Consider the following 17,323-nt stretch of genomic DNA (forward strand, 5'->3'; position numbering starts at 1 on the left):
GTGCCTTATTTTCCTACATGATATAAATATATTTATAAGAGTAATTATTCCACTTATATCTTAGGGGTTTATTGCTGAGCAGGAGATAAGGTGGGAGAGGAGGGATGGGAAGTGCCCTGCACGGACCCAGCCAGGCTGGGGTGGAAGGGCGACTTTGATGGATACTCTCAGGGTGCAGGGGGTTCCTCACTTCAGACCAAAGGAGTTTCAGCACTGAAACTCTGCTTAGAAAGAAGAAAAAAGGACGAAAAACCCCAAACACGTCAGCAAAATACTGTAGATTTGTCAGGTTGTTTTTTTACCCCTGCAAAACAAACACTGATGGCCGGACTCTGCAGGGAGCAGTGGGTGTGGGGGATCAGAGCCTGCCCCTGGTCCATCCTTGCACATCCCAGTGCAGACTCTGCCTCCTGTATTCCCATGTAATGTCTGTGCTTTTCCCTGTCAGTTGCTGTATAAGCCAGATTTCCTGCTGCTTTGTTTTGTTGTTTTTAATAATCAGCTCAGTAACCCCTGGATGAAGATCCCAACTGCAAATATTTTGTAATGTACGTGTATAAAAAAAAAAGTAATAATTTTTTTGATTCTTTTTTAAAACTTGATAAAATCTTTCTATCCACCTGGTGCCTGTGTGTGTTACTGTGGGGGTGTGAGCTGGGCCTGGCACAGGGGCTGCCGTGGCTTTGTGTGTGATTTGGGAAGGTTTGGGCTGGAAGGGACCTGAAAGCTCCTCTCATTCCCGGGGCAGGGACACCTTCCCCTGTCCCAGCCTGGCCTGGGGCACTCCGGGGATCCAGGGGCAGCCACAGCTGCTCTGGGCACACCCAGCTCGTTCCTGGGAGCGTGGGAGGTGCAGGGCCACCTGAGCCAGTCGTGCCTGTCCTTGTGCCCTCTGCAGCCACCAGGGCGTCCCTTGGGAAGCCCAGAGCCCATGGAGGTGCCAAATGCCCCCTGCCCAGGCAGGCACCTCGGCACAGACACCATTTCCACGCCGAGGTGGGCTGAGGGCTATTGCCAGTGGCAACTTGAGGCCACAGCGCCAGGGAAGCCCCAGCAGGAGCAGCTCCAGCCTCCCTCCAGCCCGCCCTGCCACAGGAAATGAGCCCGGGCTCCATCTTGCAGAGCAGAGTGGCTGCAGCTGGGCTGGGAAGGGCTGCAGCAGCTTTTTGCCTCCATTTCACAGCTCCAGCTCCCTCGTGCAGTGAATGTGCCTGGCAGCGGCGGCTGCTGGCCCCGAGCTCAGGTGCCTCGTCTGGCCTCGCTCCGTGGGGCTCTGTTCTCTCGCTGCTTGGTGAAAAGCAACAAAAGGCTCTGTCCCTGCTGCTCCTCATCCCTGCTTTTACTGCGGGCTCTGCTCTGCCAAATTCCCTTGGCTTTAGGAGACACCGGTGCCTCGCTCCGCAGCGCTGTGCCTTTCTTGGCTGACAATGGTCCCTGGCTGCAAAACCTCATTAGATTAATTGGCCTTGCCAGCTCCCGAACAAGCAGGGCCTTTAGTCGTGCAGGGGCGCAGAGGGCAGGGGAAGGAGGGAGCTCTGGGGCTTCCACGCTCCCTGGAGCTGCCTGTCCCAGCCCTTGGCTCCGGCTGGAGCTCCTGGCTGCCTTAGGCTGGGCGTGGCGGTGGCCAGGTGCTGCCTTCGCTTTTCTGGGGTGCAGGACAACACCTGGCTTTGTGCCTTTGGAGTGACAGCCCTTGGAAGTCGTCGTCAGAGTTTGGGCGGTGTTGGTGAGTTTCGTGCTGGTTTAACCCCCTAAACAATAGGGAGATCTTAGCTCCGTATCCTCCTTCCCGGGTCACCCACAGAGCGCTCTCCTCCCACCCTGCACAGGGCAGGGAAGCTCCTGAGGCTGAGGTTCAGCTGGGTGCGGGGAGGAGAGGGCTGGCAGTGATCGACGTTGAGCCCCAGCCCTGTCCGCGGCAGCACTTTGCTGCCGCAGCTGGGGCAGCTCCGCAGCCCTGGCACTGCCACCCTGGCCCGGCCTTTGATCCCTCTCCGTGCCCGTCTGTCTCTTCCCCATGACTCGGCACAGGATCGCAGCTGGCCGGGCTGCGCCTGCACAGGAGCCCCCGTCTCCAAAGACCTATTTAATTTTCTCCTTCAAGGTGGTGTTAGCAACACCCAGAAGATGCTGCCGGCTGCCTTGGACGAGTGGGCTGTGTGTCCTTTCCACCACTGACGTCAGCCTCTCTCCCTTAATTCCCCCTGTGGGACCGAGGCGAGTGCAGGCGCTGCCAGCTCGGATCAGCGTTAGCAGCCCGCTCTCCCGGTGCGTGGCAGCTCCGCCGTGCCAATGTCACCCCCGACTGGCACTGCCCGGGTGGAGGGAGAGCGCTCCCCTCTCCGGCACGCCGGCAGGGCCCGGTGCCAGCAGAAAGTCCCCGTTGCTCGCTCGTAGGTGTGCTGAGATGGCAGCTCAGCCCCTCAGAAATGGCTGACTCCTCTCTGGCGCTCCCGCTGCCTGGTGGGCTTTTCTCTCCTCCTCCCTGCCTTTGCCGTTGCCTACGCGGGTGTGTGGGGAAGGCAGTCGGCTCCCGTGCTGCGGATGGCTTTATCTGTAACTCTTCCATCTGCTCACAGCAGCTCACAAATAACCACGGGGTGCCAGAGGAATTATGTTATTTGGAGCTCAAGTTTCTGCAGTCTGGCAGGGCAGCGGCTCTGCGCCGGGCTCAGCCGCTCTGCAAAGGCCAGCGCCGCCGTGGCCAGGCTTAAGGCAGGGCTGGGGAGGTGGCCAGGCCTGAGTTACGCTGCCCATCCAGCCGGACAAAGCCCCAGCCCCGAGCCAGCTGGGAGCCTGCTCCTCTGGAGCTCCCTGTGGGCAGCAGAGGGTCCCGCTGGCCCCGGGTCCCTGCACGGCCGCGGGTTTGTGGCACAAGGCCGCCCTGGGGGACAGGGATAAAATGGGAGGCTGCGGAGCCCCTCTCCTGGGGCTCTGCTGCTCCCCACCAACACAGCCCTTCCAGACAGGCCTCCCTCCCTGGGGAGCGCCGTGGCTGCCCCAGAGCCGCGGATGGCTGTGGTGGTGGCCGGGGATGATGCTCGCAGCCGGGCTGTGCCGGGCTGTGCCTCCCGCTGCCTCCGGCATTTGGTAAAACACTTACAGCAGGGCCGTGTTTTCTTCATTTCCTGCCTGCTGCCGCTTCCAAGGAAACAAAATCCCCCAAGCTAGGGCTGAGGTTTCTCATTTAAATGTAACCCAGGCCCATAAGCGGAGCTGCCAGCCCTCCCCATGGCCCGGCGGTGCCAGGGCGGTGCAGGAGGAGGCACCTCAGGACTCGAGTCCCATCAAGGGCACCCAGTGGGGCACTGAGAGCACAGAGCCAGCCCTGGCATGGGGTGTGGGAAGGGCAGCTCTGGCTGCGCCCCAGGCAGGGCACTTGGGGCTCAGGGTGCCAGGGGGAGGTTTGGCAGCAGCAGCAGCCCCATTCCCTCCTCCCATCTGGCAAACCCCGGAGCTTTTGGCACCAGGGCTGGAGCAGGGTGCTTTGGGAGCAGCCCTGGCTCTGTTGTAGGTGCTGCCAGCTCTCTCACCCGCTCGGTGGCCAAGGGCAAGTGCTTGGAGCCAGATCTGGGCCCCACTGCTGCCAGCAGGACAGGGCTGCTCACAGCAGAGAGGGGAATGAGCCCCAGCCCAGCCCCTGCCTGCCCTGCAGCACAGCCAGGCCTTGGGGACAGGAGCTGCCTGTGCCTGCAGCATCTGCTGGGGGCCTGGGGAGGGCTGGCCCTGCCAGATGTGCCAGCACAGCTGGGCTGAGGCTGTGCCCACCTCTCTTAGCTCGTATTTTAACCCCAAATTTGGGCTCTTGGTCCCCCCCGAGCCTCTCCTGCACATCTCTGGCGTGGGGGCGGCTGCTCAGCACTCTGGCACCTTCTTGGGTGGATTTGACTCTTTTTTATAGCTTCACTTATTGCATCTTTCTCCACACAAAAAGGGAGCAGGCTGGGCCCTGCTGTGTCCCTGCCTGCTCCATCATCCCCAGGGGCCTGGAGCAGGCAGGAATGGCTCTGAGCTGGCTGGAGAGGGACTAGCAGGGCCAGGGCTGGGGCTCCCCCATCCCAGGGCTCCCCCAGCCCAGGGTTCCCCCATCCCAGGGTTCCCCCATCCCAGGGTTCCCCCAGCCCAGGGCTCCCCCATCCCAGGGTTCCCCCATCCCAGGGTTCCCCCAGCCCAGGGCTCCCCCAGCCCAGGGTTCCCCCAGCCCAGGGCTCCCCCAGCCCAGGGTTCCCCCAGCCCAGGGTTCTCCCAGCCCAGGGTTCCCCCAGCCCAGGGCTCCCCCAGCCCAGGGCTCCCCCAGCCCAGGGTTCCCCCATCCCAGGGTTCCCCCAGCCCAGGGCTCCCCCATCCCAGGGTTCCCCCATCCCTCCTGGAGCAGGGAGCAGGCACAGGCAGGAGCCAAAGGTGCCTCTCCCACCCAGGAAGGGGCACACAGAGCTGGGCAATGGCCCCGCGGTGGCTGAGGGTGACACTCGTGGGGCTCCAGCACACCCGAACGGTGCTGCCTCTGTGCCTTGCACACTCTGGTGTGCCACCCTGTCCCCAGGGAGGGACAGGGACCCCAGGGAGGGACAGGGACCCCAGGGAGTGGGAGGAACTGGGTGGGCCCGCACACCGTGGAGAAAGAAGCTCCCTCTGAAGGCATCAGCAGGGGAGGCACGAGGGAGAGAAAAGCAGTTTCAGCTGCCACGTGATGTTGATATAAGAATCACCAGGTAAAAACTGCCCCCGAGCCCAGCAGAGCTGGGAATTGCAGGATTTTCACTGCTGGGGGAGGCAGGCTTGGGATTTGTCTCCTGAGGGACCTCAGCTGGGCCCTGGGTAGAATGAACAGCTCCAGCCTCGCTGGGGACAGGGGGAGCCCCAGATTCCCCAGCCCTGGGAGAGCAGGGGACCATCAGTGGGTCCCCATTCAGCCCCATGCCCTGCGGGCACAGCCCCTGCCAGCGCTCAGCCGGTGAAATCTGCATTTCCTGCGCAATAAACAGCCGCGGCCTCGGGGCTGCCACCAGGTCCCAGCCCGGGTGAGCAGAGCCCGGGGCCGCACACACCCCCGGGCACGGCTGCTCCGGCCCCGGGCACATCCGAGATGCACAAATTGCTGCGCGAGCGCTGCTGCCCCGGCCGGGGGCTCGGGGGGCGCACAGGAGGTACCCGGGGGCTGAGCTGCCCTAATTAGCTCTGCCGTCATTAACCTGGCAGGCAGGGGGGCAGCAGGGCTATCCTGTGACTCTGGGAATCTCCGTGAGGGGGTGCTGGGCACGGCCCCTGTGCCCCCCTCACCAGGACAGGGTCTGGGGGCAGAGGCAGGGATGCTATTCCAGAGATGCTGGACGGAGGGCCCAGGCTGCACCCCTCGGATGGATGCCACGAATCCATCCCCTGCGTGGGGGACATGTCAGATGTCACCAGCAGCGCTGGATGCAGCCCCTGCGCCCGCTGGGGCTGCGAGGATGAGGATGGTCAGGGCCATCCGCGCTGCTCCCCCGGGCCAGCTCCTGCTAACAGGATGTGATGGGTGCGGGAAGCGCTGTCACTCGGCATCTCTCATCCGGGAGCAGGGAAACGGAGCAGGGGATGGCCCCGGTGGCGCTCGGGAACCTCCCCCTGCTCTGCCCCTCGGGAAACACCGACCTACCCCCTCTCCAGCATCAAACGGCCGCGCCTCGTACCACAAATTAATTTATTCCCCTACCAGAGTTGTAAACAAGAACAGCCCCCCAACCCGACCCACCGAGGGGTCCCCATGCCGAGGGGTCCCCATGCCCAGGGGTCCCCTTCACAACGGGCTTTTCACATCCATCTCCCCAGAAATGTGCAAATCCAACCCCAGTGCAAAGAAAGGCTTTGGCAGGGGGGGCCTGTGCGCCGCGAGGGGGGTGGCAGCACACAGAGGACCCCAAAATTGTGGGTTTAGGGGTGCAGAGGCTCGGGCAGCCCCCCCCCCGAAGGCAGCGAGCACTAGAGGGCAGCAGGGCCCAGTGCTGGGCGCGGGAGGGAGGCATGGAAATCGAATTAAATAATAACTCAAATAGCAATAAATAAATAAATGGACGGCTGGGAGAAGGGGGGGAGGGGGTTGAGTCCCTCCTCCTCTGGCGACGAGTCTCTCCTCCCCTTCCCCAAATGTATGAAATATATTTTGACTATCTGAGGTAAATAACAAGGTTGTAAAAACAACAAGAGGGGGGTGAACGTTCCTGGCGTTTCCCCACCCTTAAAAAAATAAAGCATCATAAATAGTTTTAAAGAAAATATGAGGATCGGCCCCCTCTCTCTGACACATAAATATAGATTATATTATGGATAAAAAATACGTCTTTGTCTCTATTCAAAAAGTGGAAAAATAGAGGAGAAGAAGAAGGGGTTGCGCCCAAAGAGGACGGGGCTGGGAAGAGCTGCTTGTTTCCAAGAGCTCCTGCATGAAAAGGGGAGATGGGAGCGAACCCCCCGGCTGCGCTGAGGTGACGGTGAGCGAGGGCCGGGGCTCAGACGTCGCTGGGGGCGCGGGAGCGGCAGGGCGGCGCGGGGGACACGCAGCCGCAGCACGCGGCCCACAGCACCTTCTGGATCTCGCGGTTCCTGAAGGCGTAGATGACGGGGTTCAGCAGCGAGCCGTAGGCGGCGGGGAGCAGCGCGGCGTGGGCGCAGAGCGCCGCGGGGCCGCGCTCCCCCAGCAGCCCGAAGACGGCGAAGGGCAGCCAGCAGGCCGCCAGCGTGCCCAGGATCGCGACCGGCGTGGCGAGGCCCTTGCGCGAGCCGGCGCCGTCGTGGGAGCCGGCCGAGAGGTGCCTCTGCACGGCGATCTGCTGCGCGTGGCGGCGCACGACGCGGCAGATCTGCACGTACAGCTGCAGCATCGCCGCCAGCGCCGCCAGCACCGAGGCCGACAGCAGCGCCAGGTGGCTCCTGGTCAGCGGCCTGGCCGCGCTGCAGGCCGACGGCTCCCGCAGGCAGTTCCAGCCCAGCACGGGCAGCAGCCCGTGGCCGACGGAGGCTCCCCAGGTGAGCAGCAGCATGAGGTGGGTCCTGGTGACCGTCCTCTCCGAGCAGTAGGTCAGGGCGTTGTAGAGGGACAGGTAGCGGTCGATGGTGATGGCCAGCAGGCTGCCCACGCTGGCCGTGAAGGAGCTGACCAGCAGCCCCACGGTGAGGAGGCTGACGGCCTCGGACGGGATGAAGTACACGAAGGCAAAGCGCAGCATCAGCCCCACGCCCGCCAGCAGGTCGGCGGTGGCCAGGCTGCCGATCAGGAGGAACATGGGGGCGCGGAAGGCCGGGCTGTAGAAGATGACCACCACCACGATGGCGTTCTCACAGGAGATGATGGTCCCCGAGATGCAGAGGACAACGTCCCACGGGTTCAAGGCGAGGGGCCGCACCACAGACTCCAGATCCAAGGAGCTGCCGCTGCCGTTCCTGGCTGAGAACCAGCCCTGCTGGCCTTCGCTGGAGTTGGGGGGCTCCTTCTCCATCATGGTGGCAGAGGGGGGCCTGCAAGAGCAGCCCCCAGCAGCTGCTGTCCACGAGCTGTCCCTGTGCCACCTGGATGGGACAGCACTGCCTGCCCCCAAAAGTTGTCCTCAGGAGGGTAGGCAGAGCAGTGGAGGTTGGCGCTCGCTGCTTGCTCCGAGGGGATTTTTCTGGATAAGATGGTTTAGAAATAAATAAATAGGTGAATAAAATAGATAGGTGAATAAAGGGAAGGGAACACACACATACAGACATGCACACACATGCACACACACACACACCACCCGTGCTCCTGCCTGCCTTAGCTGCCGGGGCATGGGCCCTGCATGATTTTGATGGGTAAATCCAGAGAAGCAGGACTGGCAGAGGAAAACACCAAAGTGAGGGGATCCCCAGCAGCAGGTAAGGGGGTGCCCCTGCCCCCCGGTCAGCACCCCGCGGCAGCAGACACCCTCTATCCCCTCCATGGCATCCCTCCTTACCCTGGGGCTCTCCCCGTCCCCGGGCGGGCAGCACGGCCGCCCTCGCCACCCTCCCCGTGGGGCGGCGCTCCGCCAGAGCGGGGCCCCCTCCGCGGTGCCGCGGGTGCCGCCGGTGCCGGGCACTCACCTGCGGGGCCGCGCGGCGCTGCCCGGGGCCATGGGCGCCGCCGAGTTATAGCGCCCGCACCGAGCGGGGCCGGGGGCGCCCGGCGCGGGTGACTCACGGCCCCGGCCCCGCCGTGACGTCAATGCCGCCGCGGAGCCAATCAGCGCCCGCGCGGGCTGCGCGGGAGCGCGCGCGCCGCATAGTAATCGCCGCTCATTCATAAAAAACAGCGCACACCCCCCCCCCCCCCCAACCCCGCCCCCGCCCGCCGCCCCCGAGCCCCGAGGGACCCCCGAGCGACCGAGGAACCCCTGGACCCCAGAGAGACCCCCGAGCCCCGAGGGACCCCCGAGCCCCGAGGGACCCCCCAGCCCCGGTCACCGCCGTGCTGCCGGGAGGGAGCGGGGCACGGGGGTGCCCCGGCCCTCTCTCGCCCTGCAATGCGGGGGTTTGAGGGCTCCACTTGAGGGGGCGGCCCCGAGCTGGGAGTGCGGGGTGGGCGAGGACGGGGCCCGTCCGGCCCCCGCACGGCCGGGGCTGCGCTGCGCCCTCCCCTCCCGGTGCGTCCCCGTGGGACGTTCCCACTGCCGGGCTGAATAATTCAGGGCCCCGAGGAGCGGGAATGCGCGGCCCGGGGGCTGCGGGAGCTCTGCCCCCGGGGAGGAGGAGGAGGAGAGGAGGAAGGACAGGCTGCGCTCCTCCGGACTCTTGCCCCGCGCCGGTTCCTCGAAGCCGAAGATCTGACCCCGCCGAGCAGAGAGGGGGTCCCGGGGAGCCCGGACCGGCTGAGGCTCTGCTGGGACCCCTGGGAGCCCGGGCAGGGAGCGGAGTGTCCCGGGCACGGGCCCGGAGCCGGCAGGGAGTGCGGGGTGTGCGGGGCGCTGGGCACGGGCCGGCTGCAGGCACACGGAGCGGGCAGGTGGGTACAGGGCGTGCAGGATGGGCAGGTGTGCGATGTGTGTGCAGTGTACACAGTGTGTACAGGTGTGCACAGGGGGTATAGGTGTGTACAGGTGTGTACAGGGATACAGATGTGTACAGGTGTGCACAGGTGTGCACAGGAGGTGCAGGTGTGTACAGGTGTGTACAGGTGTGTACAGGTGTGCACAGAGTGTACCGGTGCGCAGTCCGGGCAGCCCCGGCTCTCCCGCGGCCCATGGGTGGGTGCTCGGTGGCTCGGTGGGTGCTCGGTGGCTCGGTGGGTGCCATGGGGGGTTCGCACCCCCTGAGAGCCCCCCCCAGCCCGGGCCGGGCCCGCCGGGGCGGGGCGGGGCGGGCCGAGGCGGGGCCGCCCCCCCTCCCCCGCGCCGCCGGGGCCGCCTCCCGCGGGCGCGCATCTGCTGCGCTCCGCTCTCCCGGGAGATCCGCCGGGACCGCGCCGCGCCGGGCCGAGCCGAGCCGGGCCGGGCCATGGCCCCGCCGGGCCCCGCGGCGCTGCGCTGCGCGCTCCTGTGCGCGCTGCTGTGCGCGCACGGACCCGCTCCCACCCGCGCAGGTACGGCCGGGGCCGGGGAGGGCAGCGCGGGCCTCGGCAGCTCCGGGGCGGCCCAACTTTTCTGTGGGGGTTGGTTTGTCCCAGGGGTTCTCTCGCCCCCACGGGACTCGGCCGCCCGGGCTCGGTTTGGGGGAGCGGGACCCCAGCCCCGCTCCCATCCGTGCTCCGGGCTGGGACCCCCGAGGGCCAGGGGGGTGCGCGGGGTGAGCGGCGAGCAGGGCCCCAGTCCTCCCCAAAACGTGTGGGCACCTCGTGGCGGGGAGAGGGGAGCGGAGCCGTCCCCTCCTTCCCGAGGCGCCGCAACTCCGGGCATTAATTATGCAAACCCCGGGCTTCCTCCTGCTTCCCGCTCCCATCCCCGGCTGCGCAGGGAGACGTTTCCACCCTGGCCGGTCCCACGCGTGTTCCCGGGGCGCCCCTGGGAGCGGGGGGTGCCCTGGGCCGCCCCCTCCCTCCCTCCCCACACCTGGCGGCAGGAGCGGGAGCTGACGGCGCTGCGCTCACACGTCTGTTCCTGCGCCTGCCGCGATAAAAATAAATTATAAACCTGCCCAAAGCCTGGCGAACAAAGTCCTACTTTCCCATTGGCTCCCGGCAGCTCTCCGAATGCCGGGGGGGGGTCAGCGGCGTGCCCACCCCCCTCCCGTAGCCATGGCAATGCGGCCGCAGCATCTCCGCTTCCCGTGCCTTGCGCCCCCTCGGCTTTTCCTGGCAAGGAGGGGAAGGGCTTTTCTGCCAGCCGCGCAGGGGTTTGGGGAGCCCTAAAAGCTGGGGGGCTGCAGCGGTGGCCCCAAAGGGGAGCGCTGCCGGCACGGCGCCCTGTGCCCGCTCCAGTCCCTGTGCCCGCTCCAGTCCCTGTGCCCGCTCCGTTCCCTGTGCCCGCTCCAGTCCCTGTGCCCGCTCCGGAGAGCCGTGCCCGAGGGTTTGCCCTGCGATCCCTGCCCGAGGGTTTGCGCGGCGAGCCCGGGGCACCCCGGCGTGGGCAGCGGCCTCGGGCCCGTTGCCGGGATGGGCAGCGCGGGCCGCGGTGCGGGCAGGGCTCCCGCAGCCTCCCTGCGCAGCCAGCGCTGTAAATTAATGATGAGCGGGTGGGGGAAGAGCGGCTCCGCACACAGCGGTGACTCACCGGGCCGGGAACGGGGGTCCCGCGGGAGGGCCGGGGCGGGCAGAGCGGGGACGCTGCCCGGGTAACCCCGGCCGGGCTGGAGCTGCGGCTGCTCTCGTTCCAGCCTCCGCCAAGGACCCCAGATCCCCATGCCGGGGGAGTTTCCTGCGCTGCGGGTGATGGGGAGCCCTGTGCGAGCTGGGTGGGAGCTGCAGCTGGGGCTGTCCCCTCGCTGGAGGGCTGGTGGTGCCACCAACACCCCACGGGGACGGGGCGTGGGTTTGGTGCTATGGGATGTGCCCTCCTCCCTCCTGCTGCCCCACCAGAATTGGGGCTGGGGGCGCAGCCCCCTCCCCAGGGCCGCAGGGTGGGCGCTGGCGCTGCCCTCACGGCCTCTCCCGGCTTTGGCAGGAGAGTGTGGCCGGCTGAGCTCCTGCGAGCTGTGCACGGCTGGGCACCCCCACAACGGCACCGGCTGCGTCTGGGCGGGCTGCGGGACCCCCGGGGAGCCAGGTGAGGGGCTGGGGACCCCCGGGGAGCCACTGAGGGGCTGGGGACCCCCAAAGAGCCAGGTGAGGGGCTGGGGACCCCCGAGGAGCTGGGTGAGGGGCTGGGGACCCCCGGGGAGCCACTGAGGGGCTGGGGACCCCCAAAGAGCCAGGTGAGGGGCTGGGGACCCCCGAGGAGCTGGGTGAGGGGCTGGAGACCCCCGGGGAGCCAGTGAGGGGCTGGGGATCCCCAGGGAGCCACTGAGGGGCTGGGGACCCCCAAGGAGCCAGGTGAGGGGCTGGAGACCCCCGGGGAGCCAGTGAGGGGTTGAGGATCCCCAAGGAGCCAGGTGAGGGTCTCGGCTGGGTGGGCACAGAGAGGGGCTCCCACCAGCCCTCCCCAGCCCCAGTGCCCAGGGTGGTGGCTCTCAGCACCCCTGGGTGCCCAGTCCCAGCTCTTTCGCCATCTCAGTTGCTCCCAAGGCCCTGCCTGGGGCTCTGAGCCCCCAGTCCCAGACCCCCAGGGGGATGCTCACTTCAGGAATGAAACCCCCTCCTCCCAAGCCCTCGGGTGCCTGGGCAGGGCCGGCCTGGGCAGGGCTGGCTGCCCGGTGTGGATCCCTGAGAACTCTGCTCCTCTCCCCAGGAGCCGGGAGCTGCGTGCAGAGAGGCTCAGCCGTGCCGGGGACCTGTGCTCTCTACAACAGCAGCGCCCTGTGCCGAGGTAACCCCCAGCCCAAAGCCCCCAGACCCTCTGGCCTTGGGGACAGAGCTGCTGCTGCTGCTGCGGGGGCCGTGGGGGTGAAACCCCACCATGGAGGGAGGGGACGGCTCCAGGGGCGTGGGGCAATGTCCCCTGACACCCCGTTACCCCTGCCCTCTGTCCCTGCCTTCTCCAGCGCTGAAGTCCCACACGGAGGAGCCTCCGCGGTCCCATAGCAAGGAGCCGGTGACACACCCCACGAGTGAGTGGCTCTGGGGAGGGGCGGGGGGCCGTGGGGTGGGGTCCTGGGTGCCCCAGGGGCTTGTCCCAGCAAGGCTCTTCCCTCTCTAGCTCACGTCCCTTTGGGAGGGATGAGCGGAGCTGACTCGGTGCTGGGCCCAGGGATGTCCCCACTGTCCCCGTCCCCTCTCTCTGCACCCATGGCACCCATCAGCCCTCCAGGAACAAGCCCTGACCCCAGCCTTGCTGGGAATTGCCGGCTCCAGCCTGGCTGGGAGTGGAGCAGGAGCCTCTTCCAGTAAGGGGGAACTGGAGAGCGCAGCAGGAAACCAGAGCCCGGAGCCCGCTGAATTATTGATCCACCGGGATCTTCTTGCTGCTGGCTCCTTTCCTGCAGCTCCAGCTGCTCTGGCCCGGGGCTGAGCCCATCCCAGCAGCCTCGGGTTGGGGGGGACACCCCAGGCCCAAGCTGGGAGCTGCCGTCCCTCCCTGGGCAGCCGCAGTTGCCCCAGGACCCCAAATCCCCTCTCTTTGGTGTCAGGGGTGCCAGCAGCCCCCACGGCTGCCCAAACCCCCCGTTTCCCTGGCACCAGGGACCACCACCACCACGAGTGCCCCGCTGACGGGCAGCCCCGAGTTCCACGCGCCCGGCTTCGACACGGCCAGCTTCATCGGGGGCATGGTGCTGGTGCTGTGCCTGCAGGCCGTGGCCTTCTTCCTCTTCAAGTTCATCAAGTCCAAGGACAGCACCTACCAAACGCTGTAAGGGCCCCCCTGAGCATCCCCAGGATCCGGGACGGAGGGAGGGGACCCGGGCCAAGCCATCCCTGCAGTCAGGACTGGGTCACCTGGGGAGTGTCTGTGTCCCCAGTCCTGTGCCCGATTGTCCTGTGTCCCCTGTCCTGTGTCCCCTGTCCTGTGTCCCCACTGTCCCATGTCCCGTGGCTCTTTGTGCCAGTCCGTCCCCACGCTTCAGGGGATGGTTTGGGAGATGGAGGGTTCACATCCCCCTGCCCGTCCCCTTGTCCAACTGTCCTGCCCCCTCTGCCTGTCTGTCTGTCTGGGTCCTGGCTCTGAGCCCCCTCAGGGCTGGGAGGGTCCCAGATGTGTCCCTGGGCACTGCCGGGGGGGGTCCCAGATGTGCCAGATGTGTCCCTGGGCACTGCCATGGGGTCTCGGTGCTGTCCCCTCGTCCCAGGGTCGCTGTGTCTGATGTGGGGCCGTGCCCCCTCTCTCTTTCCTTCCACGCTGCAGAGAGGACAACCAGTAGGTGCTGGGCAGAGGGGAGGGGGTGCCCCCCACCCACCCCCAGAGCTTCCCCCCTGCCTCGCCCTCCCCGGGCGCAGGGGACGGGGCCCTCTCCGCTGGTTTGCATGACGGCGTTTCCCAACTGGTTTTGCTGTTTCCTGTCGGTTGTTAGGGAGAGAAGGGAAGGGGGTCCCCCCTGGCCCCCTTTGTGGCATGGAGCCCCTCGGGGGCAGCCCCGTAGAGCCCCTTCTGCCACCTGAGTGAGGTGTCCCCAGTGCCCCCAGTGCCCCCAGCCCCACCCTGAGCCTCCCTGAGAGCGCGGGGACCGCAGGGCTCCCAGTCTGGCCCCAGTCTGGCCCCAGCAGCCCCTCCCACCCTCAGCACCCCCTGCCCCACTGCCTCCCCTCAGCTCATGGGGCTGGGGGTCCCCTCGGGGCTCCCGGGTGCTTCTCCCCGCAGGATTCTGGCCGGAGCTCCCAGCCCTGCCCGGATCCCCCGTGCTCGCCGGGGAGCGGAGCCAGGGCCTCGCTGTGTGCTGTGCTGTGCCTCTGTGTGCTCTGGGGGGCTCGGGGGTCCCTCTCCCCCACCGTCTCTCTGTGTGCTGTTTTGGGGAGGGGGTGCATGCCGTGTGCTGTGGGGTGACGCTGTAGCTCGGGCTGCCCCATTAAACTCTGCCAGGCGGTGTCTGCGCTGTGTCCGGGGGTCGCTGTGGTGGGGAGGGGTACAGGGGACCCCCCTCCCTCCAGGTGGTGTCTGTGCTGTGTCCGGGGGATGCAGGGGACCCCTCCTCCCTCCCTCCAGTGCAGTCCAGCCCTCTCCTATGGCATAGGTGGGCCCTGGGACACCCCAAACCCCCCCGAGGCTGTGAGGGGCCGGGACCCCCAGGGTGGAGCCCCTTATCCTGCTACATCTCCTCTCTGTCCAACCCCCAGGATCTGAGCCCCTCAGGGCTGGGGGTCGCTGTCCTGGCCCCCCCAGTGAAGAGGCCACCGCTGGTGTCCCCCTGCCCGCGGCCAGGGGGCTGCAACCCCGCACAGCCCCCCACCACGACTATGCAAGGCCAGGAGCCCGGGCTGGGACAGGCGCCCCCCGACCCCCCTGCACCGTGCCTGGGGGGGGTCTGGGCCCCCCGGCTGCTCCCAGGGGTGCCGCTGGGCCGGGGGGCCCCCTCCAGCCCTGAATCCCTCCTTGGGCCCCCACCCTGCGCCTGCCAGGGCACCCAGGGGGGCACTGGGGGACCCTTTGGGACCCCAGCCCCATACCGGGGGCACAGGAACCAATAAAGGATTTTCCTGTAATTTCTGGTGTCCGTGTCATTGTCACCCCACAGCCCCAGCAGTCCTGAGGCAGCAAAAACCCCTTTGTGGATTTGGCTGCTCTGCCACAGGGTGGGACTGGGGGGTGGCCCCGAGCCTCCAGTCCCCCCAGTGACTGGGAACCAGTGTGGGGTCCCAGGGGGACGGGGCAGCCCGGTGTGGGGCACCCCAGTAAGGAATGGGGCACCCTGGCAGAGCAGGGCTCCCGTGCCCCCAGGGGCTGGAAGGGCAGGGGTGGAAGGAAAGGTCAGGTAGGTGAGAGGCAAAGTTTTCTCCTCCGTTGAGGAAATTAATTATGCTTAGGCAGTGGATTAAAGGGTTGAAGTACCCTAGGGAAGGGGAGAAGTTTGGGAGAGGGGTTTTGTTCTGTGAGGATGAGTGTGTGACTCCAGTCCCCCCAGGTGCCCAAAACCCCATACAGACACCTCCAGCCCCACACCGGGAGCAGTGGGGCGCAGCAGCTCCAGCCCCACAGCGGAGGGAGAAGGCAGGGGATGCTGGCCAGGGCAATGAACAGCCGCCAGATGTGCCCACAGCAATGAACAGCCGCCAGCTGTGCCCACAGCAATACAAAGCCGCCAGCTGTACCCTCTGGTGCCCCTTCATTGCTGCTGAGGGAGGGCGCAGACCCCAGCCCGCGCAGACCCCACAGCGCCATGGGTCGCTCCGTGGGTCTGGGGGCTACCCGCGGGGCACCAGGTCGGTGCGCAGGGGCAGCAGCGCCTCCACCCAGCGCCCCGGCTGCTGCAGCAGCTGCTGCCACACGCTCTGCTCCTCGGCCGTGGAGTCCATCCAGCCCACGGGCAGCCCGTAGCTGCTGCCTGCGGGGAGAGCAGCGCGTCAGCGCCGGGCTGGGGACAAACCGGGGACACCCTGGGGACAGCCCGGGGACAGCCCCTGCTCTCACCGGTGCCCAGGCTGAGGCGGATGCCGCCCAGCTGCCGTTTGGAGAAGGCCTCGTGGTGCCAGAGGGTGAACTCGGCGCAGGCCTCAGCCAGGTCCCTGGCCTGGAAGCCGTCGTACACCATGGTGTGGTTGAAGAGGGGGTTCAGGCTGCGCTTCACCACCCGCGTCCTCTGCCGGCTGGCCTTGCTGTCGTCGGGCAGCACGTAGCTGGGGGAACGCGGGGTCAGGGGGCGCCCCAGCCGCCCCTCGGGTGTCCCCGGTGCCACCGCCACCCTTACCACTGCACGAAGGCGTCCACGGTGCCGCTCTGCAGCGGGACGAGGCCCTGAGCATCCTTCACCCAGATGTGCAGCTCGCCCGTGGGCGGCATCCCCGCTCCTGCGGGCAGAGGGGTCAGGGGCACCGTGCCATGCCGTGCCATGCCATGCTGTGCCATGCCATGCCATGGCGTGCCGGGCCATGCCACCCCCCGGCTGCCCACGGGCCCCGCTCACCTTCCGAGCCAGCAGGGATGAACTTGAGTGCCAGGTTGAGGCTGCCACGGCTGGCCAGCCCGTCCGAGGGGATGGGCATCTGAGGGGCACAGGGGCGTCACGGGGGCACTGCACCCGCGGGGGGCTCGGGAGGGGGGCGGCTCACCCGTGGCTGCAGGCTGAACCACTCGGGCCGCGTGTTGGCCCAGTCCCAGGTGCCCAGCGCCACCTCCACCTCGCCCAGGAAGAGGTTCCTGCCCAGGCTGTCGTGGTGCCACACGGACAGGTTCAGGGTCCGGCCCTGCAGGTCCCTCTGCTCCAGCTTGTACTGGCGGGGAGGGCACACGGGGTGAGATCGCCCATCCCCACCCACCCGGCCTGAGCCTGGGGACCCCCCAGCCCACCCCAAGGAGGGCCAGGAACCTTGAGGGTCTCGTTGAAAACGGGGTCCAAGCTCCTCTTCCTCACGGCGGTTTTGCGCTTGCTGCGGTTGGACTTGTCGGGCAGCAGGTAGGTCTTGATGTACCTGGGGCCGAGAAAGGGGCTGGGGGCGCTGGGCCGGGGGCTGCCTGGGCAGCGCCGCGGGGCGGGGGCACTCACGGGTCCGAGCGCTGCTTCTTGGCCTCGGCCAGCTGGCGGCAGCGCAGGACGTGCACCTGCAGCTCCTTCTCGGCCGCCTGGTAGCGCAGGGAGAACTGCACGCAGCCCCGCACGGGCACCCGGCCCAGCTCCCCCTCGCTGTACAGGCTCATCAGGCTCCCGCTCAGCTGGGGAAAGAGCGAGGGGCGATGGGGAGGTGACCCCTGCCCGCCCTGCCCGGCCCAAACCCAGCCCCATCCCATCCCCACCCCATCCCCATCCCCATCCGCATCCCCAGCCCCATCCCATCCCATCCCCACCCCATCCCCATCCCCATCCGCATCCCCATCCCATCCCATCCCATCCCATCCCATCCCCATCCCCATCCCATCCCCATCCCCATCCCATCCCATCCCATCCCCATCCCCATCCCCATCCCCATCCCATCCCATCCCATCCCACCCCATCCCCATCCCCATCCGCATCCCCATCCCCATCCCCATCCCATCCCCATCCCCATCCCCATCCCATCCCATCCCCACCCCATCCCCATCCCCATCCCCATCCCCATCCCCATCCCATCCCATCCCCATCCCCATCCCCATCCCCACCCCATCCTCATCCCCATCCGCATCCCCAGCCCCATCCCATCGCCATCCCATCCCCATCCCCATCCCCAGCCCCATCCCCATCCCCATCCCGGTACCGTGGA

The 17,323-nt window shown here is 67.0% G+C and overlaps 2 protein-coding genes across 4 annotated transcripts; one reads left to right on the top strand and one right to left on the bottom strand.

Annotated features, from left to right (window-relative positions):
- Positions 1-5,674: 5,674 nt before the first annotated feature.
- GPR3 (G protein-coupled receptor 3) lies at positions 5,675-8,153 on the bottom strand. Its single transcript, XM_054292368.1, has 2 exons — positions 8,080-8,153; positions 5,675-7,640 (listed from the first exon to the last, which is right to left on the bottom strand). Exon 2 carries the CDS (start codon positions 7,473-7,475, stop codon positions 6,486-6,488), a length of 990 nt encoding a protein of 329 aa, XP_054148343.1. The 5' UTR covers positions 7,476-7,640; positions 8,080-8,153; the 3' UTR covers positions 5,675-6,485.
- A 1,315-nt stretch (positions 8,154-9,468) lies between these two features.
- Positions 9,469-14,456, top strand: CD164L2 (CD164 molecule like 2). 3 transcript variants are annotated; one of them, XM_054292370.1, is made up of 6 exons: positions 9,469-9,553; positions 11,070-11,171; positions 11,793-11,870; positions 12,046-12,111; positions 12,683-12,851; positions 14,270-14,456. In XM_054292370.1, the coding sequence occupies exons 1-6, from the start codon at positions 9,469-9,471 to the stop codon at positions 14,274-14,276; spliced, it is 507 nt and encodes a 168-aa protein (XP_054148345.1). In that variant the 3' UTR covers positions 14,277-14,456. The 3 variants fall into 3 exon arrangements, with proteins under 3 accessions (XP_054148345.1, XP_054148344.1, XP_054148347.1); XM_054292369.1 differs by lacking the exon at positions 14,270-14,456 and adding an exon at positions 13,344-13,735; XM_054292372.1 differs by lacking the exons at positions 12,046-12,111; positions 14,270-14,456 and adding an exon at positions 13,344-13,741.
- The last annotated feature ends 2,867 nt before the right edge of the window (positions 14,457-17,323 follow it).

Source organism: Melozone crissalis, unplaced genomic scaffold, assembly GCF_028551555.1.
Source record: "Melozone crissalis strain CALT ecotype California unplaced genomic scaffold, PUWL_Pcris_2 ptg000108l_1, whole genome shotgun sequence".
In the NCBI taxonomy this organism is placed as follows: domain Eukaryota; kingdom Metazoa; phylum Chordata; class Aves; order Passeriformes; family Passerellidae; genus Melozone; species Melozone crissalis.

Bases quoted from the DNA above. Each gene is read 5' to 3' on its own strand.
- GPR3 (XM_054292368.1), bottom strand. From the start codon at position 7,475: ATGATGGAGAAGGAGCCCCCCAACTCCAGCGAAGGCCAGCAGGGCTGG.
- CD164L2 (XM_054292369.1), top strand. From the start codon at position 9,469: ATGGCCCCGCCGGGCCCCGCGGCGCTGCGCTGCGCGCTCCTGTGCGCG. The intron at 9,554-11,069 runs GTACGGCCGGGG...CGGCTTTGGCAG, and splicing joins ACCCGCTCCCACCCGCGCAG to GAGAGTGTGGCCGGCTGAGC. The intron at 12,112-12,682 runs GTGAGTGGCTCT...CCCTGGCACCAG, and splicing joins GCCGGTGACACACCCCACGA to GGACCACCACCACCACGAGT.